The 23,946-nt window shown below is 37.8% G+C and overlaps 2 protein-coding genes across 2 annotated transcripts; both read right to left on the bottom strand.

Moving 5' to 3' along the window:
- Positions 1-1,140: 1,140 nt before the first annotated feature.
- LOC140944691 (neo-calmodulin-like) lies at positions 1,141-10,665 on the bottom strand. The gene is made up of 6 exons (XM_073393809.1): positions 10,657-10,665; positions 7,779-7,812; positions 7,475-7,618; positions 2,194-2,320; positions 1,699-1,814; positions 1,141-1,334 (listed from the first exon to the last, which is right to left on the bottom strand). Exons 1-6 carry the CDS (start codon positions 10,663-10,665, stop codon positions 1,261-1,263), a joined length of 504 nt encoding a protein of 167 aa, XP_073249910.1. The 3' UTR covers positions 1,141-1,260.
- A 1,407-nt stretch (positions 10,666-12,072) lies between these two features.
- LOC140944154 (calmodulin-alpha-like) lies at positions 12,073-22,575 on the bottom strand. The gene is made up of 5 exons (XM_073393283.1): positions 22,431-22,575; positions 22,228-22,264; positions 14,578-14,721; positions 13,938-14,180; positions 12,073-13,553 (listed from the first exon to the last, which is right to left on the bottom strand). The coding sequence occupies exons 1-5, from the start codon at positions 22,458-22,460 to the stop codon at positions 13,528-13,530; spliced, it is 480 nt and encodes a 159-aa protein (XP_073249384.1). The 5' UTR covers positions 22,461-22,575; the 3' UTR covers positions 12,073-13,527.
- Positions 22,576-23,946: the final 1,371 nt, after the last annotated feature.

Here is a 23,946-nt window from a genome sequence, read left to right as displayed (position 1 = left end):
AAAACAGAGAAAACTTCTCCAGTAATAAATATTACCTTTTAAATAATCAAACCATCAAACTGACGCTTAACTCGTGACAATGACGCGATGCTATGTTACCCGAGACCCAGTTGATTTTTTGCATATGTGCAATAGAACTTCGATGTATAACGAAGGGCCAAGGGACTGGCAACATTTGTTTGCTATACTGACGAGGTTTCGTTTTATCGAGGTTATTTTTCATATACTTTACTATTACTGGGGTAAAGAAAATCATTCGTTATACCGAGGACTTCGTTATATAGAGGTTCCGCTGTACAATTACTGCAACCAGGGGGCGTGGAGCGAGCAACTCCCAAACTAGGGCTACGTACGTCACGGCGTTTTCACGGACCGGTTTATTTTCAGATACATTTTAGAACAATTTTTCCCGCGAAAATGGAAGCTCCTCTCCGACTATGAGCACATTCAAGAAATAGGATATAAAAAACGAAAACTAAACGTCATTAAAAGGTCCAAAATATCCTTTTCAGGGCAGGTTGCTGATTGGTTCGTTGCACTTAAACTGACGATGCTACAAATTCGCGCCAAAATCGTTGAAAAAATTAACTGGTCAGTGAAAATGACACAAGTACATGAATGTTGCTTGCTACGGATTATGGGCTGCTGCTGCTGCTGTCGCAACTCCGTCGCTGAGGGCCATTTATATCTCTCCCCTTCTAATTCCTCCTTTCACCCTCGATTTCCTGAAGGATTAACTGAGGATGTGGGCAAAAGTTGTACTGAAAACTGGGAGAAAAATGGTTCGTCCCCTGAAACAGTCCCATGGTGCATTTCGACACAATCTTGACCCAATCTCAAGCGCAACCAGGCGCCTTCGTCTCATTGGCTCACGATCGAACCATGTTCAAATGCATAATGCTTTTCTAAATAATGCTTTTCTTCGATCAGTTTCTACTTTACAATAACCAGGAGCCCTGCTCCTGCAATAACTTGGGAGTAATAATTTTACAACAGAGCAGTCTTCGAATGACTGGGTGGCTTTCACCGTGAGTCCTTTTTTCTGTTTGAAACAATTCAGTTTCTGGACCTCTCTACGTTTCAAATTGGAGCGGAAAACGCTGTATATGCGGTTATATTCTAATCGTCTTCGTTGAACGATTCTCCAGGAATGAAGAGTCTTTGAGACGACGTCGTGTGAAATTCATTCGAACACTACTCTCAATAAACTGAATATTTTAAGTAGATAACGGAAAGCCGACTGATTCTAAACTAATTGAACTATTTCGTAACCAGCAAATACTGAGGAGGTCCTTCTGGGTTCTTGGAAATATTTGACACCATGTGAACAAATTCTGTAATGAAACAAACCATCGTGCAATAATAATATTGGTCTATATCAGGGGCTAATCTACATTGTACGGGCGAATATCAGGGGTTAATCTGGGGAGCGAATATCAGGGGCTAATCGGGGGACGAATATCAGGGGTTAATCGGGGGGGGGCGAATATCACGGGCTAATCTGGGGGGCAAATATCAGGGGTTAATCTGGGGGGCGAATATCAGGGGCTAATCTAACAAGCATCTACTTGTGTAAAAGAGAGCGGGGAAAAAAACGCCCACTTTCCACTCAAAGAGGAAAAAAGGGTTGTACATTCGCACAAAGAATTCCAAAGGGTACTCTACCAGGGCAGACTAAGATTTAATACTAAAGTGTACCTTCAAACTCAATAAAACCATTTCCATTAAGATCAGCTTCCTTCATCATTTCACTAAGCTCTTCCTCGGTCAACTTCTCCCCCAAACTCGTCATTACATTTCTTAATTCGCCTGGACTATAAACAAAGACAAATGGAAAATATTGTACAACTTATCGCCATTTATTTTGAAAGTTATTAAGAAAACGTTCTTTTTCTTTTACTCTTAGCCCGTCTGAGGCCACATTCTGTAACCGAACTCAGATACATAGCTGTAATTTGTTAGTCCAGATGGCAAAGACCATTTTTATAAGAATTGAAGAAGGACTGTTCCCTACAACTGCCTTTTTAACTGGCTATAGCTGCGTTTGAGTATGACCAAGTAAAGCAGGAACTTAAAATGATACCCTTAAAGACCACAAACGCAAATTCGCTAATTCGGAAGATCGTATAGCATAATTCAAGAGATTTACGGGTGAGGAATGTGACAGAACCTCATCTTGTCTATAGATCTCACCTGATCTGTCCGTCCCCATTCCTGTCGAAAACTTTGAAAGCTTCAAGCATTTCGCTGTCGGCGTCTCGAGACATCATTTGTTTTTTCATCATCAGTAAGAATTCTTCGAAGTCTACCTCTCCATTCCCTAGGGGAAAAAATAACTGACTGAGATGAGCTTGAGAAGACGGTTAACAGTACACTTGCTACAAGTCGACCTATCATAAGTCTTAGCAAGGGAAGCGAGCTTCAACGAGGTCGCGCAGCGCGACCGAGCGAGCGACCAGGGAAAAAATGTTAAAGGACAATTTTAATAGAAAGTTTAGGTTAATTGTTGCGTCCTTTCATGATTAAGTTGATGTATCCAGGTCTTAATAATCGATCCAAATAGTCAGCTCCTTGCAATCCAAATCAATTATGTATTTTCATATGGACACAGAATACAAGTGACCTCGGCCTTTTCCCATTATCTTAATATAAATGGAAGCAAACGACAACGAGCGAGAGTAAACCAAATAAGCGCTGGGCGAGGCCGTGATGCGCCAGAATTTTAGATGAGCTCGCTTGCCCCACTGCACTTTTGATGGTCTCTGAAAAATTTACTCGTGCTTGTTCATCATGTGATTACCTATTAATACTAAGACAGTTATTCAGGTTTCCATATCTTGAAAACGGAAAGTCATACTAGATGTTTTTCTCAGACATCCGGGATCAATTCAATTAAGTGCAAAATAAGAAAGGAAAATAAATGAACTTCATGTCTTTCATTTTATTGGTACGTTTAGTCTCGTTCTGGCATTTTTTGACTTTTTGCCTAATAACCATGAGCACCTTATTTCCAAGTCGATCAGTCTAATATAACATCGATGTTAAGTTAACTCTTTTTTATTTTAACACAACTCAAACCGTGTCTGTACTATTGGAAGTGAACAAAGAAGGGTACATTAAGAGTTGTAATGAGTAGTTAAGTGCAGACAAAGCGACGTCAAAAACACAAAAGAGGCTAGGAAAATTGCTAAGGCGTGAACACATTGTGAAGGAATCTATAGGAACTTGATTGTGTCTGCATTGGGTTTCCTACAATTCACTCAGTACAACAGACTAGTATTTCAATAGGCCATATCCGAGTTTCAAAGAGTCTTAGAAAAAGCGTTTTATCTGCATGAGAATAATAAATCATTGACTTGACGTTTGCAATTTACTCCAAGTTTTATCGGGAGAGTCAAATCTGGTTTTCTAATATCCAATCTTAAGGGTTAATTAACCCTTCAAACTCTAATACCAAAATTTAAATCCTCATCTCTTGCCCCTATACCTTTCCTATAGAGCTAGTGAGGAGCGATTGTTTAAATCGCAATGAAATTTATCTCGTACTCAAGTAGGTTAAGGCCTGGCTCTTGACAGATTGCTCAGAATTTTTAAAGGGGGGTGGTGTAATGTAAAGTATTTTTAAGATATCCCATGACTAATAATTTAAGGCCCATCAAAAATTGTTTATAACTGAATCACGTTACCAGCCTCGCCCTGTTTTATCGAGAAATCCTTGAGTCGACATTCCCATCAGATACTTAGAGCAAACTGTTTTCCTTTTGTAGGTCAAAAAAATTGGCTACTAATAGTCTTCTCGTAAAAACGGTCGGAATGAGACGAGATCAATAAGTCTTTCTCCTCACGAACGTTCTAGTAAGAGGAGAACTGGCACTAGTCAATGAACACCAATTGCACCTGCGAATTTTAACGCTTCCAACCATTTTAGATACTTTGTAGGGTCAATTTTTAAATGCAGAGAAACTTGAGCTACTCCTTGGTTACATCTTCGAACAACAGAGAGCGTGATCGGTCACGTGACCAAATAATTTGCATTTTTTTCTCAAATCTTTTTTAGTTTATAGCTAGTTTAGTTTACCATCTATCATTTCTCGTGGATGTCTTTGACAGTAGTTTTAATTTGGAAAATGTACATAAAAACCATAAATGGCTTAGACGCAGGCTGTGTTTCTTTACTAAAATCCAAATCCGGACGTTTTATCCCACCGGATAGTTCGTTGCTTTTACTAAAATCCAAAAACGGATTTCCAAATTATCCATAATGGACGTATGGATTCTTTGGATCATATTCAAAACGGGATACTTTTGGATACGTGCTCCGAAGCGCTTCTTTGCTACGGATCCAAAAAGATTGAATACTGCCAGTGGTAACAAGAAACAATTTTAATACATATATCGGCTGTTTGACTACAATCAATTTTGTCCGTTTTATTTGGGTGGTAAAATTGCAAAACAAACAGGCATTGTTCTAGTTCACAAGGACAAAATTCAGCTACACAACTTCGCCGGCGCGTCTTACAAGACTTACTTTTCCAGGCATATCTAACCGAAAGACTCGTCTTCATTTGGCCCGTCTAAAACAGTCTCCTTCAGCTAAATGAAAGATCGGCAAACTAGCAACACTGTCCGTAGCCGTGTTATTTTTTCTCCGAAATACCGTTGATATTGTGGGTCGTTTATATGGAAATAAATGAAGAATAATCCTTTTTTAGATACATCACTTCTTTCCTTAAAGAAAAATCCCAAAGATCCGGATTTTTGATCTGATCTTGGGTCATCTTTTCTTTTTCCTTTTCTTTCCGGAGCGTGTTTGTCCGTTTTCTTTTTTCAACAAACCCTTCGTTTTGCAGATACTTAGTAAATTCATACCGGAGAGGAAATATCATCCGTTCGATTCAACTCACGTTTTTACCATAATGTATGCCAATTATCAATGATAAATTCAATCTGAACGTGACCTTATCGCAGTACTCTATCCGTGCATAGTCAACACGCTGGTTGAATTAATGATGGGCGGCACGTTGTGTTATAATTATTCCATCAGTGCTATTTTCATTTTTCTGTTTATGATCAGCAGTATCGTTAGCTTGCTAGACTTAAGGGCTTCCTTCTTCACTGGTAAAATCAATAAGAGGAAACTATTTTCTCCTCCGACCGTAATTGAATTGATTGAAAAATCTTAAAAACACCTTTTAGACATCACGAGTTCGCATTTTATATTATTTCAGATAAATAATAACCTCCTATAATGTTTTTTTTTTTAAAAGAAACTGAACATAATTTGTGCTAGTCCAACCAGAATTCCCAGAATTAAGACTTCTTTAAAATGAAGTTCTCACATTTAAATGGTTCGTATCATCATCATTCAGTTTATCTCTCCCATGAACGCTGGTAGGGATGCTCCGAACAGATGATCTCTCTCCAGTCTCTCCGTCTCCGATCCGACATCACGTTCGCAAGCGGAGTCCTCAATGTCGATTATAAAAAACTCTCGAAATCCCAAAAGGCCCTAATTTTCGGAGCAAAAATAAATTTAAAAAAACATTTTTATAAGACTAAGGAATTGCAGGCCGATTTTCAGCAGTTTGCTCGAAGCTTAATGTTTCGACAAGTTCAAAAGGACGAATCGAAATTTCAGTTTTTTACAGAATGTTCGAGGGACTTGCCAGATAACCAGCAAAAGGTTTTTAAGTTTCTGCCGCCTTAATCGAAAAGCACCACATCGTTTGGACGGGAGTCATGCCACTGAAGATATCCAAAAAATTTAAAACTAAAGATGGATCGTAGTTGGCGTGCTTCCGGCGCGGATAATCTAAGCTTGAACCAACTGTTTTCCATCACGAGAGACCTTTTTTTTCTAGGTATCACATCTGTTCCTTTAAGCTACACTCTACTGCTTTACTGTTTCACTTATTAGGTTTCCGTCTTTTTCCTTTTAATTTCGCTTCTTTCCTTTACGAATTCAGTTTTTTTCTTTTTATTATTTTCAGCCCGCTATGAAAAAGACAATAGTTTTGAATAGTTAAAAGAACACGTATTTGTAATTATTTTTTGTAAATAAATAAATAAATAAAAATAATAAATAATAAAAAAAATCAAAGCTATTAAAATCTAGTTTTTGCTGTCATTTTGAAGGCTATCCAGTATAATTAAATTTAACTTTACGTGGGTAAGCGCTTAATCTTGTCTTTTTTTATCGAAAACTGTTGTAACAGTATACAACAGCAAAACAATCTATTGCTTCTTAGGCTAAATTTTAATAGATATGTGGGTGTCGACTTTATACCTAATGTAATTGGGCTTAAAAACAAAAGAGAATTGAGGAATTTAATTTATCAATCCATTATTTTTATTTATGTCAACGGACGATGATAAACTGAACTTATGCCGCTTAGCCGCAAAAAGTCTTCATGGCGTTTTAAGGCAAACATGGAAGATGCCCATTTCCGTACGTACTAACCCTAATATAAACTTTTTAATTAAGGCCTTCTACGTTGCCGTGAGTTTAGCTCCATTAGATAATCGATCACTTAATTGAAAAAGCCTTTGCAAACGTACACGATTTTATATGGATTTCGGTTTTGATATGTTCGTTTTTACTTGATAAGTAACATACTATGAGCTCAGCGGTTGAGCCCGGCTTTGGGGGCAAGATATTTATTTTTGCTCGCGAGCCAATTGCAACCAGTACTGGGCAACGCTCTCATTTTAAGCGAATCTGAGGAAAATTTGGCCGAAATCGCCGTCTTTGTTAGCTCTTTTCAAAATATATATAAAATAGCCAAGAAAACGTTACTATATAGAAGAAAATCGATGGCTTCACATCAGAACGGAACAAGTGTGTGGAAATCAGAAATCAATGACAAGCTTTTGTCATGCTAATCTGAAACTTATTTGGTTGAACCGAGTATGAAAGTTGAAATGACAGCTTTGCATCAGTTTGCCATTTATTACGAAAATAAACTGACCTCTTCACGTATTTTCAGTTTCATAAAGGTTTATGTCAGATATTGCAGCCGGAAAGTGGTTCTAAAGTTGCTCGTTGTTTCAGCCTTAGCTACTTTAGAACAGTTTCAATTATAATAAGTTTGTCAACGGGAAGTAATTCGCTTAGAGATTAATTTCTCCGTGTTTTTTCTATATAAACCCGGAAATTTACCAGTGTCACAAAATATTTTGCAAAGGCAAGCAAAATATTAGATCGACTTGGAAGCTATATCATAAAATGTGAATGATGTATCCGCCAAGAATGACTCTTAAAACGTGTGTGTTTTTGTTAATAATCCGCGACAGCAGCTAATTCAGTCACTGCTTGGTTCCAGCAATTTTAAATATACTGAGATAATAAGGATCTTTCTTTCAGTTTGACCATGTTATTGACGTGCCTAATATATCTAGCACTTTTTTGGTTTACATTAAAAATAAGGTGCAACGTTTTAAAACAAATTTAACATCAGAAAAACGTAGTTAATACCATCCACGTCGACTTCTTGTATCATCTTTTTTAATTCGCTTTGAGTTGGGTTCTGTCCCAATGACTTCATTACAACCTCCAGTTCGTCATTTGATATAGTGCCGCTCCCATCCTTGTCAAAAAGAGAAAAAGCCTCGCGTAGCTCTGCGAAAAAGAAGAAAATCGAACGATATTTCTTATTAAAAAAACACAACAATTCTGGGTCGCTGCTGCAGCGATATAAGTAAAGCTAAAGATTAAATCACATGTGAGATTGTCAAGATATTTTAGTAACGATCATCTGTCTTATGTCAAGCTTGCTTACCGTTTACTTGCTCCTCGGAAAGCTCACGGTCAGCCTAAAATAAAATTTTAAATAACAGACGAGTGAGAAACGTGCAGACAAACGGGAAAAATAAAAGAGCGTCAGACAGAAAAATAATCCAGGCATAATTTGAGACGGTTTGGGTTTTGTTTTGACGTTTCAACTCGAGAAAACACTTTGAGCAGCGAATCGTGCAAAATCGGACGAACATTGTATAGCGATAACGACATATACTCACCATAATTTTCGCTTCTTAGTGAAAGAGGATGCGCAAAACCTTGCGAGACTCATAAACGTTTCTCTGTGGTGCGTGCTGCTGATAAACAAGTAGTTCTTGCAATCAACACACCGCTCTAATTCGCATAAATTCTCAATGTTTTCGTTAGCTCTGACGTCAAAGAGTTTTGTATGCTGGCGGCGAAAACACCGAACTAATTTCCATTTTCAGCTAATGGCTCACATTAGCACCTGTACCCAACTAAAATGCTTCAATGTGATTGGATATATAAAACTGACAAGGTTGACAATTTTTTATTCGCTTTTATTACGCTTGAATAAATTGATTATTTGAAGTCAAAACTTCATGACAATTTCTGGTTAAAACTGAGTATGTTTCCGGAAAGAAACACGGCGTTTCCTAAAATTAAAAACATGAGTAGAATAAGGATGGATTACACGAAACTTCCAAATATATTACTTGTTTAAATAATGAATCTGACCAGTTTGAGATGTGTAGACTCAAGCTATTCACAGCTCCCTAATCTTTTTAGTCAAAACAGGTGCATAGATACTTGCTAGCATAGGGCGATTCCTTCAGCACACTAAGAATACTAGTATATACTCCATTCATACGACTTCTAAACACCATACACTACACTTTCTACAGTACTAGACAAAGAATAGTCTATAAAACTCGGTCGACAATGGACTCCTATTTTGATAGTGAGGAGGAGATTACGTAATACATGCCTACTAGTTATTCATTATGTGAAAAAAGTATAAATAAAATACATCAGTGTAAAGGAAACAGTAGGAAAATCGAATAACAACATAATTTATGTACATGAAGAAGCCCGCAGTGGTAACAATAATGAAAGAGAAAAGATATAACTTAAACTAACTATTTACAAGTTGAGAAATGATTTAAACCACAATTTAGAGAGTTTAAAGACTTAAAAAAAACACTCCGTGTAAAAAAAAAACTTTTTAAATATTATTACTTTAAAGTTTCTAAATTCTCGCCTTTACTACTGTTGCGGTCGTTTATTCCATTCTTGAACAATGCGAATATTTTGAAAAAATGGTTGAGTGCAGTTAGTTTCACTAAAGTTCGAAAAAGTCCCAAATTTTAAACGCAGCTTTGTAATATTCTTTAAGAGAGAGTAAGAGACTCCTTTTTTTAGAATTATAAGTCGAAATTCGTAGCTCATTTCCCCCCTTTTTTAATATGGTCGAGGGTTAGGCGTGAAGCCCACGCGACTACACTGTCTTAGGATACAACGCACTAAGATCTTTAACAGAATGGAACGGTTTCTCATGTAGATTACGCCTAGAGCTTTAATTCTCTTGTTTGCACCACCTTTCCAGGTCTTTTGCATTACCTCTTGACAGGCTTTAGTGCTTTGATTATTAGAAGCAGAAATTGTAGCCTGCGAACGCAGGTGTGTTTCCGGTTATCACCTCTCTCCAACCGAAAACTAATAGGCCATTAATATTCGCACATTTTACTACTACGACAAGAATCCTTTTCGTTTTTTCTTTCATATTTAAATTTTGTAATCCCAGTGAGGTTTGAATGACAAACGCCCTAATTAGCACAGGAAAGCGAAACCCTGAAAGATCCTGGTCGTCATAGTAGTAAATTGATGTCATCGATGTATCTGCGACGTAGCCGCCGGTATTGCCTGGGACACTTCTCGGACAAATGAGAACATGCGCCGCCGGCAACTAGAGTCATCGCAGAGCTCTACCGCAGGCATGCCTGCGAAGTTAAATTTGAGTCAACTTCGCAGGCATGCCTGGGTTAAAGACTGGGATGAGCCATGTTGCTGGCCTCTTCTGTTCTCATTGGAACAGTATCCCAGCAGTACCGGCGGCCATGTCGCAGGTGCATCGGCGGCATATGAGAGCCTGGCTTTACGGGTCGGAGAGCAAGCGACGACCGGAACGCGTGACGTCTGTGTTCGCAGGCCATAAGAATGGTTACCTAAAAAGTTTTTTCATCTGCTCTGGCCAAGACATTTAGTGTGCAGAAAATTCCAAAACTCAGAACGAAAAATTAAAATGAAACGAATACTGATTTCGTGCGAATCACTCGTACTTCATCAGCGTTATGAAGTGACAGGCTGCGTGACAGAAAAGTTACGAATCCCAAAAGAGCATTGTAAATTACTGGCAGGTCCAGTCCCTCGTCTTATCCCTATTCAGATCGAGACGGTTTCCTTTGTTTAATAGCAACGGCCGCCTTGACTCTACGCTTGATGGTGTTAGTACTTTTACATTGTTTGGGTTGATATTGTGACCCGTAGCTTGGTGTTCAGAAAAACAATTTGTGATCAGCATCGTTGCTTGGTTGCCACGGCTGAATTTGTAGAGGATAAAGGTATTTAAAGAACAAATTTGGAGCCAATTTTGAAGCAGATGACATTCTCAATTACTATATACTGACACAACACAGTGCTTAACTATTAACCGCACTGAAACTTCGTGGAAAGAAAGACAGGTAGCAATGTTTATACTTTACTGTTAACTTTAACTCACTTTAATTAATTTCAAGAAGTTTTACCTTTTGCAATGCAAACGTTTTTATTCTCCATTATGCTTGGGCTACCTGTGTTGTTTATAAAATTATATATAGAGCGTTTTCACATGACGTCACCTCCGACATATTATAGTGGCGCTACTGACTCTTTTCCAAAACTGGATTCATTTCAGTTCCCTTGTTTGACAACGACAATTAAATGCGGCGCAAAGCGATAACAAATGGTTTTGTTATACACTGTTTTTTTTTCCCTTAAGTGCGCTTGCCATTGATTCCTTCGAAATCACATGATGCCTGACAAGAAAACTGTTTCCCTCTAAAAGGTAAGGGGGAAACATTGCAAAATCTATCAAATTCAAAGGGGAAAGCGCTATGTTACCCGCTTTATTTCGACCACTAGTTGAGATTTACTTCAAGGTCTGCATTTCTTTGCAGGCCTTTTAAAGGAAGTCAAGGCTGGTCCCTCGAGAAACGAGTTAATTTTGGTGGGATTCTTGGAAAACAAAACTAACTGTTTTTGATCGGAACCAGTCATTAAGAGTTCTTAAATACTTCTATGTTCAATTTAGGGCCCTACCATTCGACTTTTGATCGGGGTATGGGTGATTTCAGAAAAAAAAATGTCCTCTAGACTTATTTTCGAGGGAAAAAATTCTTGCAAGGAAATACCTGCGAAAAAAATTCCTATAATGAAAAAAATATCTTTCAAGGAGTATAAAGCTGGAAAAAAATCTTACACCGTGGTATGCCAGGAAAAAATTATATCACTACCCCCCGGCTCCTCTCAAAAGTCAAATGGTCAGCCCCTTAAGTATTTTCTTGTATTCATGACAATAGTCTGACAATAGTTGTTTAGTTTTCCCTTTATACTTCGAATGGGCTCATAAATATGGTGGAGATTTTATTTTCGCGGGAAAAAATTCCCTAAAATGTGTCTAAAAATAAACCGGTCCATAAAAACACGGTGACATAGGCCTAGTATGGGAGTTGCTCGCTTCGGATTATGGGCTCGTGCCCACATAGTTATGTGCAGATGATTTATATGTTGCAGTGGCGGTGACCGAAACGTCTCAATAAAGAAAATGAAGCTCACTGTGATGCCAGGACGCCATAATATAAATAAACGATTATAATTGAATTCGGTTCATTTCGATAAATTCATGAAAGCCCAGCATATTAAGGAAATTGCCGCTTTGCTCAATATTACTGCTGAAATTTAAATATTCAAAAGTTAACCTTCTTGGAATAATGAAATCTAAAAAGGTTTGGAATGTTAATAAATCTTCCATTACATTGCATATACTATGATCTGATGTATTTCTAGTCGAAGAAATTTCACTCTGCTTGATTGTATTAAAAACGATATAAATAATATCATTACAATGTCAAAAATAACATCAAACAAGCTAGCTACTTCAAAAGCTCAAAATGCTTCATTATGAAGTGAAATTAAAAAAGTAGTCTAAAATCTGAATATGAGTTTGAATTTGCAATGCAGTAAACACCCCCCGAATAAGAGGATTAAGAATCTCCTAGCAGAAATTTGCCAATTTAATTCGCAAAAGTACAAGAACCTGTTTAGACAAGCAAGATCAAGTAGGCTCTTTTATGTGCCAGGCGGATACAGTTAAATTATGATAAACAATTTAACCAAGGAGTGTAACCTTGAGATTGTAAAATTAATTTATAAGTATAGCATGAACATACTGCACCAAACCAAGGCTCTTGGCCAAACTGTATAAAAATTCGGTAATCAGATTTGTTATGGATATAATAATTTACAATTTTGATTAAATACTGTACTTTCTAGGACCTAACCCAATTTCTATATTTTTTTTATGGTAATCATCAATCTATTATATCTCCTTCATAAAAATTAAGAACTTAATTACAAACCTACGTAGTCTAAATTGCCAATAAGAACCCCAAAGTAAAAGAACCTATTTTATTATATAAACACCAATGAAATACCAGGTGAGCTTTCGCGCGAAAACACGATATCTTCACACGTGAAAATAACATTGTTATCTTCACTTTTGAAAAGATCACCGTTGCTATGGCTACACAATTAATCGCGCCTTTCACACCAAAAAACTATTAAAGTGAAATGGCTTGGTATTTCATTGGTGTTTATATTATAACTAGAACATTACATGGCCGCTTGGAGATACGAAATTTCTCTTCTGGAGTTGGAAAAAAAAATTTTCAACACTCGAAGAGAATTTTGCATCTCCGCGCGGCCATGTAATATTCTCTATTTCTTTTTAGCGGGTGTTTACTGTACAAGATAATTGTGCTACGCAGCACTAAGAAAATGCTTTACAGTATTCTAGACGTTGGTGAATATAATATGATCAGCATGGCCAAAATAAGGGTAAAATACTTTATACAAATGGTCTGTTCCGAAAAACAGAGACCCTTGGATTCGAGAACGATGAAGACTGACAAGGACGAGATTTAACTTAAGGCCTTTTTTTCTGTTTTCTAAAAATTTAGACACCCCGGATAGGTTTGCCAATTATTTTTATTTAGGGGAGTAATAAGCTCTCTCTCTCCTGATTCGCTCAAAATGATAAAACTTCTAACATTTGATAACTTGTTTCCGTTACTTCATTCAAACCCGTAGTATAATTACGACGGTTATCACTTTTTCCCGCCAAAATGACGCTGGTTCACGCGCGTGCACTCCATTGTATCTTATCATATCGTCCTCGTAGTCGCCGCCTCGCCCTAGAATCTATAGGTCTCGGAAAGGTTTCTAATTACTCCAAAGTGATCGCATTATGTTTACAGCAGGATTCTAAGCGCTGTTCAGTAAGTAGCGCGTGTTAAATGTGTCCACAACATAACCTCTTCATCATTTGCGTTTGATCTGCTTCAAGGTAGCACTCATCCAGTACAAGTGCAATAATTTCCAGAATTCCTGGCACGTCGAAAGATAACTTGTCTTCAATCCAGCTTATCGGGGCTTTCATTCACTCAGATTTATTATTTCATCATTAAAAATTTGAACTCTGTGAAACGAAAAGACGTTGAAGTATGTTAGTTCTGCTATAATGTACGCCCATAAGATGGTTTCATCCGGGAGCTTAAGCAAAGAAGTTTTTGAGCGACGCACGTAAACCGGAAGTGGACATTTTGCGTTCTTGAGCAGCGGTATTACCTCAAGTTTAAAGCAAATATGCTCTGAAAGAGTTTAGACTTTTAGCAATACAAATTTGGAAGCGTCATGGCATATTAAAAGATATCTGCTCTTATACCTCAAGAAATTAAAAAACATGAAGGATCGATAGTTTATTTAGTTTCAATATTGACGACCTCATGTGAAAACCAGCAATTGTTCCCGCCTCAATTTCCCTCGGTTTATCAGATGTTTTTGCTTGTAACAATTTATTTACCTTCATAGTCAATGTGTCCATCCCCATTGGTGTCAGCTTCTCTCATCATTTCATCCAGCTCCTCATCCGTAAGTTTTTCGCCGAGGTTCGCCATAACTTGTTTCAGTTCGTGCGCGCTTATCATTCCGTCTCCATTTTTGTCGAAAACCCTGAACGCGTCTTTTATTTCCTCCTCCGTATCAGTTTCCTTGATTTTCTTGGACATCATTTGAAGAAACTCCTCAAAATCAATCTCCCCATTTCCTGTCAAAAGAAGAAAGATTTTAATCCCGACCACTTATAAAATAATGTACGTCCCTAATATGCAGTAGAATGAAGATGTAATAAGCATCCATTAATCTCGTTAAGGACGTAGTCCTTGCTGGTACAACAAATATTTCAAAATCTTGGAACGAATTTTAGTTTTTAACGAGGACACTGGGCCTGGGGTGGCATTTTTTAAAGTTATAGAAAAGGGAAAACTTCGGGAAAACGCTTATGATGTCTCGATGGTCAGTTTAACATGAAAATGAGGCAATTAGCTTGCGTGAAGAAGGGTAAATTTAAAAGACAGGGAAAATGGCCGCCATACTCGATTTTTTATCCCCATGAAAAAATTAAAGTTAGGAAGCAGTCCAATTGTCAACCGCAATTATCATACCATCTTCATCCACCTCAGCTATCATTTCTTTGAGTTCATCCTCTGTTGGATTTTGTCCTAACGATCGCATCACCGCACCAAGCTCGGAGTATGATATCGAGCCCCCGCCATCTTTATCGAACAAACTGAATGCCTCTTGAAGCTCTGGAAAGGAAATTAAAGGAACTAAAATTGGCATTTAGTAGATGTCTTGAGCACAGATAATTGTTGCTCTAAATGAAATCAATCGACGCACGTCCAAATTAAGCATCCCCGTCCTTGAGTGAAAAATAGAAGCAACATTAAAAAGGTAAAGGTAAAGGTAAATGACACAAATACAAAGGAAATTTATTTCTGAAAGAAATAAATGGTTTTATGCTTAATGTGACTCTTTAATGTGTCACTTCTCCAGCTTTTGCGGAGGGGGCGTTCCTGCTATCCGGGACATTATATATGTGTTTTTATGACATGAAAGCGAGGCACAAGACCTCTCTGCTCACTGCAACAAGAAAGTTACAAAAGCATGCAAGGATGGACGAACTTGTAGAAGATTGAAACGGATTGCAATTGTGGTTCTCCGAAAGTTTGAATTGTTAATAGTATACCTGTTTTTCAAAGTTCATTTTTGTTGTTTGTAACGTTTGATATAATGGTGGGTTGACTCCCTCGCCCCTCCAAAAAACAAATTAAATAAATAAAAAAAAAGGATAAAGACCAAATGAACAAGCCAGCCGAGACACTGCCCCTTTAAATCCCCAGTTAAATCTAAACCAGTTAAAGTTTGCTAAATTTTGAAGATCTTTGCTGATAACTCTACAAATGACGTCAACTGTGCAGATATCGACCAAAAAAGGGACAGCAGGAAAAAATCTCTGCCGTATGAAAGAACTTTACCTCCAACTGTAGTCTATTTGTAAAACTCAAGTAAATCGTTTTCTTGCAAGACAAGTGTTTATCGTGCGGACATTACTCAAGGGTCCGGGTGGTTTCGTCTTTATTTCATTTACACGGAACCGGTGAAGGGTTTTTAAAAGCAAAGTGTGTAAAAATTTAAATAGACGGTGTAAACAGTTCTGCAATCTTTAACAGAATTTCTACGGTTCCGTGTAAACAGGTTGCACATGTAAAAAAATCGACGGTTCAAACCGTTTATCCGGACCGGTGTAAACGAGTTCTTTAGAAGCCATTAATTTTATGAGCGTTATCAAAATCCCCTGTGGTGAGTGTGGTGATCTGGCTCGATATTTCATTACTTAACATTGTGGAGGCGTGTGTGGCCGAGCGGTTGACACCTCGAACTCTGGATCTGGAGGTCCGGGATCGAAGCCTGGCCCGTCGGGTTGTTTCCTCTGACAAGGAACTTTACTCCACTTTGTCTCTCTTCACCCAAGTGTATAAATGGGTACAGGCGACATACTGCTTGGGGGGTAACCCCCCGTCCAGGGGGGAGTAGCAATATTATGCTACGGAAACCGGAAATAAGTTCCGGCCGTGTGGGCCTTTGGCTCGTGTGCACCTAATACCTTTACCCTCTACCTATCGTTAACATAATTATAGACTTAAATGTATAGGTAAAAGTAACAAGATTAAGCTAAGACATTTTACACTACATGTTACTTTGGGTAATAAGGTTTTATTACTAACAAGCAAAAGTTTGAATAGTGTGAAATGTTTGGAAGATAGCTAAAAGTAGAATAATTTGATTTCACATTTCAGCCTGAACGTGATTTTTATCATTAATTTCAGTACGAAATCGGTAAAACGAAGCTTGGAGGCTAAGCCAGTTAAAATTAGCTTTAAAGCCATATATAAAACGCAGGTTCCAATAAATTACTCGAAAAATCCGGAGTTTTATTATAACCCAAACGTGAGAAAGAAACTAATATTAATATGAGCGAGTTTTCGAATAAATCTGAATCATTAATCGGTTTATTTTGAGTCTGAATATAAACCCTTATCATAAACAGCAGTCAGTAGATAATCTTAATTACGTACCAGACATCATTTGGGAAGGATTTTGGCTCCCGCTCCACTGTTTGGTAGACGTTTCAGTATTCATCTTTGTGGTGCATGGACTCGTTCATAAAACTAATCACTTTCGTCAATTAAAGCATTTCACGCAATCAATCAAAGCAACAGACCTCGTTCGAGATTCAGTGGGAGTTATATTGGAAAATAAACATTTTGTTTTTAGCTGACAAAGGGGAAATTCAAGAAATCCATTAGTTAATTAAACACTTTTGATAAAAATGAGTCGCTCGCAGATCGACTGTCAGTGACAGATCGGGTTTTTAAGTTGTACCAAGAGATCACCATGGCTCCGTTACAAATGTTTTAGGAAAACAATACGTAGAGGCCGTTTGTTGAACGAAAGTTTAATTTTATCCAACGGTCATAGAGAATAGTTCTAGAACAAGGTCGCCTTGTCCTGCCGAGCTCTTTTGAAAACTACTAAACTTGTTCACCTTGGCAAGTTGAGGAAATCACCGCGGTGTGCCTCCAATAATGTGCACACATAAAATAATTAATGGTCACTTTTTGCAGGAGGTATATATAAATAGGCGGGAGAGGCAAATTCAAAAGCGCAAAACATAACCTAGCATTTACACAACAGTTTAATGATTTCGCCAATTTCGACAAATTTTGCTTATAAGATATTCTCAATAAACACCCCTAAATAGTTTATGACCAAAGAACGAAGAGAATGTGACATCAAAAAATAATCAAATCTCAACGTGCAATCAGACTCAATTCGTGCGAAAGTATTTTCATAATCTTCGCACCCTGTTATGTTGATTTTCGCGCCACATCGCTTTAAATGCTGTAATTGCATGACCAAAAACATTTTCCCTTGATAATGGAGTCATGACTACTCCAAAAAGTCGGATTTTATCGTTCTTTTTTACCGTTTTATGAATCAAAAAACTGATTGAAAAATGGATAAATTAAGTTAACTCATACTTTCTTGAAGAAAAATAAGCAACTTGAAGGAACGGACGATGAGCGGAAAAATTATAAAAACGACTGATTCAACTCACTTACACAGTTTGTATCCCATCAAAAGTAAAAACTATAAATACACGCCCTACAAAACCTCTTGAAACTCGGGAAAGAGGGCCACCCAAAAGTTAAGCCATATCCAAATTCGCGAAAAATAAAGCAAAACTTTTTGGCCTAAGAGGCCACGTCTTACAATGGGTGTTACAACTAACGAAAGAAATTTACATGGCTATTTTAATTGATGCTGCATGTCTGCTACATGACAATGATTTATACCCTAGGGAAGGGGGGGGGGGGGGGCAATTCCTCCACGTTTTAGTGCCGAGAAACACTTTTACCGATGTATTTGACAATGCCTGTGACATCTGCGACTTCAGAGCGCACATTTTCTGCCCTCAGACGACTCAAGAACTACCAAAGAAGCGCGATGAAGCAGGATCGCCTGAAGATAATGATCTACCTACTGATGCATTGTCACAAATCGATTACGGACACATTAGACACTGTGAAGATTGCTTGTACCAACGAACAACGAAAAGGACATTTAGGAAAATTTGAGTAGGGATATGCGTCTGGCTAAGTAGAAGATGAGCGTCCCCCCCCCCTCCCCTACGTTTCAAAAAGCTCCACCGCCTCAGGAGTGGTGAGCGGAGCGATTCTTGAAAGAACGCGCGAGCATCGGAAAGCGGACAACCACGACAACGACGGTAACTAGAGCGGGAAAAATAATTGGTTTTAGGAGTAAAAAAAAAAAACATTACTGCACGTCCATCACGTGCACATTTTGTTACTACTGACTACGACAAGAAACCGGTCCCAATGCAACGTTTTGTGGAGGACGTGATCGAGACACGGCGATGAATTTTCCTTTCTCTTTTTGAACTTGCTTGGATAGGGCCCATGAGAATTTAACTTCAGGGAAATTTGCCTACATTTTATAAACTGAACGACTTAAAATAAACGCGACAAACTCATTGCAAGTGCTTTCCTTGTCCAGTGTCGTTTCCACTGCCGAGGTCGTCGTGTTGACTCGGTCTTCTGACTCGGCCTTGACTCGGGCTCGTCGTATTCATTTGTTTCGGCCAACTCCTAGTTGTACTTCACTCTAAAATAGGTAATGGGTAAGGTCCTTATCATAGTTTACGACGGTAAAAACTCGTAACAATTCGTTTAACTAGGCTGTTACCAAGCTGAGGCCGGCATTGTGCTCATTTTACCCCCCTTTCTTCGTGCTCTAGCCGTTTTACGACTCGAAAGGGAAGAGTTGAAGCTACGTCCACACGAATGCGGATATTTATAATAATAATAATAATAATAATAATAATAAGGACTTGAATGGATAACACAATTACTAGATTTCATTGTAGTCCAGATACAAATATAAAAATATTAAAAATTACAAAAAATAGAATTAATTCTACAATTTTAGGAAAGAGTTAACAATAATCTGTAATAAAAAAAATAAAAGTTTAAAAGTTCTGCTAATAGTAAAATGGTCATTTTCAAAATTACAAACTAAAAATGTTTATTTAATTCATTTTTAAATTTGGCCATGCTACTTAGACCCCTAATGTTTGTATATAGCTAGATCATTCCAAAGTGCCGGGGCCACTTGCAAGAATACGTTGACCAGTCTTGGTATTAAAAAAGGGACGGATTTCAGTTCTATATTAATTGACGCTCTAGTTTCAAAATTAATTCTGGTATTGACGTAGCAAATATTATGATCGAAATAATCAGGAAATTTACCATGAACTGATACTGAACACAATACAAAGTTTCCTCATAGCTATGATATCATCAATGGAGATCCAGCCCAGCTTGTTAAGAAGTTCAACTGAGCTGGCACAAGAGAGAATGAGTGTTTGTGTCCAAAATTAGTCTTGCACAACGCTAGCGCCTTTGAATTCTGAGGAGCCTAACTTAAATTATCATTCGTAGGAATTCCCCACACAGAGCAGCAATATTCTAATATTGACTTAATCAAAGCATTGTATAATAATTTCCCTAAGCGGAAGGGGCAGAGTTTTTTTGGCCCTCTTAAGTACGCTGGACCTAGATAATAAATTTGGTGATCATATTAATATCATTTGCCCAGTCAAGATGCTTGTCTAGAATCACGCCAAGAAGCATTTCATCGACAGCTTCTTTAATTTTGGTGCTTCGCAAACAGAGATTCGGCACCGGATTTTCACAATGAGAAATCTTTTGTTTAGTTTCAAAAAGTAACATTACTTTTTTGTTTTCTTTGCATTTGGCATCATCTTGTTTCGGGAGAACCAGTGATCTGCTTTAATGAGACTGCTTTGAAGGCCATGCTGCATACTTAGAGGATCAGTACCAGTCTTCCGTAATGTAGTGTCCTCAGCATTAATATCTACATAGCTTTCTTATATACCAAGCGGAAGATCACTAATGTACAACTAGAAAAGTACGAGGCCCAAAATAGAGCCTTGTAGGACACCTCGTGTGATAAAGAATGCATCAGAAAATGATCCATTGATACAGCAGCGCTGTTATCGATCGTATAAATGAGATTGAAACCATTGACGAGATGTGTTAGCAAAATGATACTTCTTGTTTTTTAATAACAATAAAATGTAATCCTCCAGATCAAAAGCCTTACTTAGATCGAGGAGTACTGTACCTACAAGTTCCTTTGAGTCAATGGCTCTAAGCCAGTTTTGTCAGTGAGAATTGAACGGTGCAGTCTCACAAGAGTGATTAGGACGATAGGCCGGCTGTTTACTGTGTAAAAGCTTGTTTGATGTTAACTAGTCAAGGTAAGATCGTGCAACATGCCTCTCCACAGGTTTAGATATTATTGGCAATATAGAGATAGGTCGATAATTGCGGGGGCACCCGACGAGAATATAGTTCAAAACCACTAAAACATAGCATTGTTAAACGTATTTTGGTATTTAAACGGTAGATAAAGGCATATTTTTATCCCCTAAAAATTTTTCATCTGTTCGGATTTCCTAGCTGAAAGTCTAGTGATCCGAAAATTATAGGGATCAAAACTTACCACTTCGAAAATTTCAGCCAGAAAAAAGGCTCCCGAAAATTCTAGGTGACCTTTTTAGGGTAAAAATCGGTTAAAAATAGGCAATTATACCATATTTTAGATGTTCGAAAATCCTAGGAGAAGCAGGCAACGAGAAATTTTACAACAAATGTTCCGAAAATTCTAGATCTCAAATCGTCTTCCGAACAGATATTTTTCCGAAAATTGTCTTTGGGTGCCCCTGATAATTGCTTCGGTTGTCATGAATTGAATTATATTTTTGAAACCCAATACTTTTTTCACAGGAATCGGCCTTTCGTCCACACGAAAGCAGTGAATCCCAGACACCGAAACCGCATTGTTTTGAAGCCAGTCACCAGAGCGGTTTAACGTCCCTTTTACACGAATCCTGATAAATAATATGCTCTTCCAAAAATGTCCGCATTCGTGTGGACATGGCCAGATTAGGCAGCGCACTAGCCGACTGTGCTAATCCTTAATTTGCTCTCACTTTTTAGCCTTGTCCGAATTTTATCTTTTTTATGGCTGAACTAAGTGGCTTAAAAGAAACTACTATTACTTTCAAATAGCATTATTCAGCGCATTTCAGACGGGCGCAGTCAGCCAAAAATTAAAGCCTAGTAATTATAAGACATACAAGGGAGAGTCAAGGTGAATTTTTCAGCGGCCGTATTCACTAAAAAATGAGGAAATATTGTTTGTGTCTGTGTCAATGAATATGATATAAAATACGATTTACGTCATGAACTAAAATTAACTCATTCATGTTTTAATCAGTTTCTTAAAGGAGAAAGAATAAAACTGCCGCCTGAAACTAAACGTGACGGTTCATGTAAATAGCTTTGTTTATGTCGAGTCTTTTAATTGGCACGGCGTCGAGTATTATTCTCGATATAAAGTGAAAAATATAATATGGTTCTCTTTCCCGGAGAGCTTTTTTTAACCCGTTCTTGGAGCAAAACGAGGAACAAGTTCGTGCAAGCAAAACGTTTTGGACTCGCTTCAAAACAAAGGTTTTTTCAAGTGAATAACTAAATATCTAATTTGAGGCGTCATGCCAGTGATAGGTGCTAGCAGGTGCTTGCATAGAGCTGTTTTAATAAACATCACTCCTATTCTAAGATGTTTTGCATACAATTCAATCGCCATGCTCAAAATACTTCGAACATTGACTTTGCAGTTCGATGACACGTCTTGTTTTAAAGACGCGACGTGTATTCCCAAGATTACTGCTCTTTAAGGGTACCCTCAACTAGCTTTTGATCCCATAACGGAAAAATAATGATATCATTTTTATTTTCAGTTTTTATTATTGCTTTATTGCTAAGCTTTTGCCAAGTGACTTCTGAAACAAATGGAAAATTTTGCTCTTCATAAAGCTTATAATATGATCTCTCGCTTGTAGAGAAACAAGACCAAAAAACTCCCGACAAAAATTACACGGAAAGCTCTATTCACTAACCTTTTATTCACGTAACTGCTCGGATCACCGCCATACACACACACAAAACAAATTTTCACTTTAATTTATCGCACGCTGGACACATTGATATATTCTAAATTAATATGCTCGTCGGAATTTTGTACTGGTGGTCAGGTCTCGTAGTTTAAACAACAAAAATGTTTTCTGTGGAGCGACTTACCGGCGACTTGTTCGTCAGATAACTTTTTTTCTGTTTTCTGTGGGCAAAGAGTCGAACAAAAGAAAACTTAAACACACAACCAGGAACTTTAAAACAGAGATAAATTATTATCATTGTCCTCCTTCAAACTCATTCTACGGTTGCTTTCATTAAAAACGACAGACCGATTCCTCGGCAAAAAAATTGCCGCTAGTCTAGTTTACCTCTTTTTCTTTATTCGGCATTCCGTTCATCAGGCCTTGAAACGATGCCTTGGCAACAATCTAAACCAAGAGGCACAACATTCTGCAAGGATATAATTGTTTATCTTTGTTACGCGCGCTCTTTCGCAGTTGGAGGGGGTCTAGAACTCATGTTTTAGGAGATAAATTATTCATAACTTCTATTTGTGCTTATGTCTTGCGTATTTCAATGGCTATCAATTGAATTTTGTACGTCAACCTCCTTAACTTTCAAACCTGCGCTGCGTGTGGGCTATTCGGTGCAAATGCTTCAACGGTGACAGTTCAAATAAGAAACATACCAACTCATCGAAATTTGTTAACTTCTCGGAGCACGCGAATAAACGGACATAATTATCCCTTCTTTAAATATAAAGATGACTCCATTTGGAATTTATGTAATTTTTTTTTCTTTTTCCAGATGCTTCTTTTGGTCCTTTCAGTGGCATTGACATTAAAACAATGATAGCAATTTATTGTAAAAAATATTAAGTTTTATTATATGGCAAAACCAGTCTTAGGCAAATCCGTGCGCTCTGATTGGTTCTTTCTCGGTCGGGATTTTGCAGTACGGTCCAAGCCGTGTAGTTTTGTTTTGGAGCAAAGCCGGCAAATTCAAAATTTGCAACCAAAACAGCGAAAAAAAAAATGTGAATATTTTCATTCTTCATAGCGAAACTACCAGAAAAAGCTAAAAAGATTGAATTTTTACTGAGATTTCAAAGATGGGTGAAGAAGACGAACATTTTCCGAGCGAGGTCAGGATTGATTTGATGCAGAAAATGAAACGGGCATCGCCGAAAGCCATGAGGCCAAAGACGATTTTATCAACCAACAGAAAACTTTTATACAACACTTTTATACAACACTTTTATACAACACTTTTATACAACACTTTTATACTTCACTTCTTCCGAGCAAGAGAATATCAGTCAAGCGATCCGTTACTTTCTTCCACCTCTCCAGTGCCAAACATAGCATCCATCAGCAGGTGCACATTCCAAACATTTTATGGTAATGTGGAAATTGTCCAGAATGAAAGGACGCGTCGAATATATTGTTATCGACAGCGATGAGGACGATTGACTTTGAACTTATGTTTGTTAACTATGTCCAGTTTTGAATTAATTTTCACAGCTTCAAACTTAGACTTTCACTTGACCCTGACTTGATCCATATTTCAATCAAGAGAGTATGGTTTGATCGCTAAATTCCCAAATTTCAACAATTGCTTTTGTCTGATTCCGTTATAAAGTGTTTTGAAGTTTTGTTTAATGAGTTTTTTTTTGAACTCTTGGAAGCTTGCTTTTGTCTGAGTTGCTCGCGTCATCAAGAGTACGTCACGGCGGAAGCCCTTTAAGTGCAAGCCACCGGAAGTGCATTTTACTATCAGAAGCCGAGTGCCATACACCGTATTCACAAATGGCGGACACGCGGGAAAAAACTGGTGCCTAGTCATGAAAGCGAGGCGTTGGAGGGTAAACAAAAATTGCAAATG

This window comes from Porites lutea, chromosome 7 (genome assembly GCF_958299795.1).
Source record: "Porites lutea chromosome 7, jaPorLute2.1, whole genome shotgun sequence".
Taxonomy (NCBI): Eukaryota; Metazoa; Cnidaria; class Anthozoa; order Scleractinia; family Poritidae; genus Porites; species Porites lutea.
Note: the sequence above shows the minus strand (reverse complement) of the source record. Positions and strands in the feature narration are given on the sequence as shown.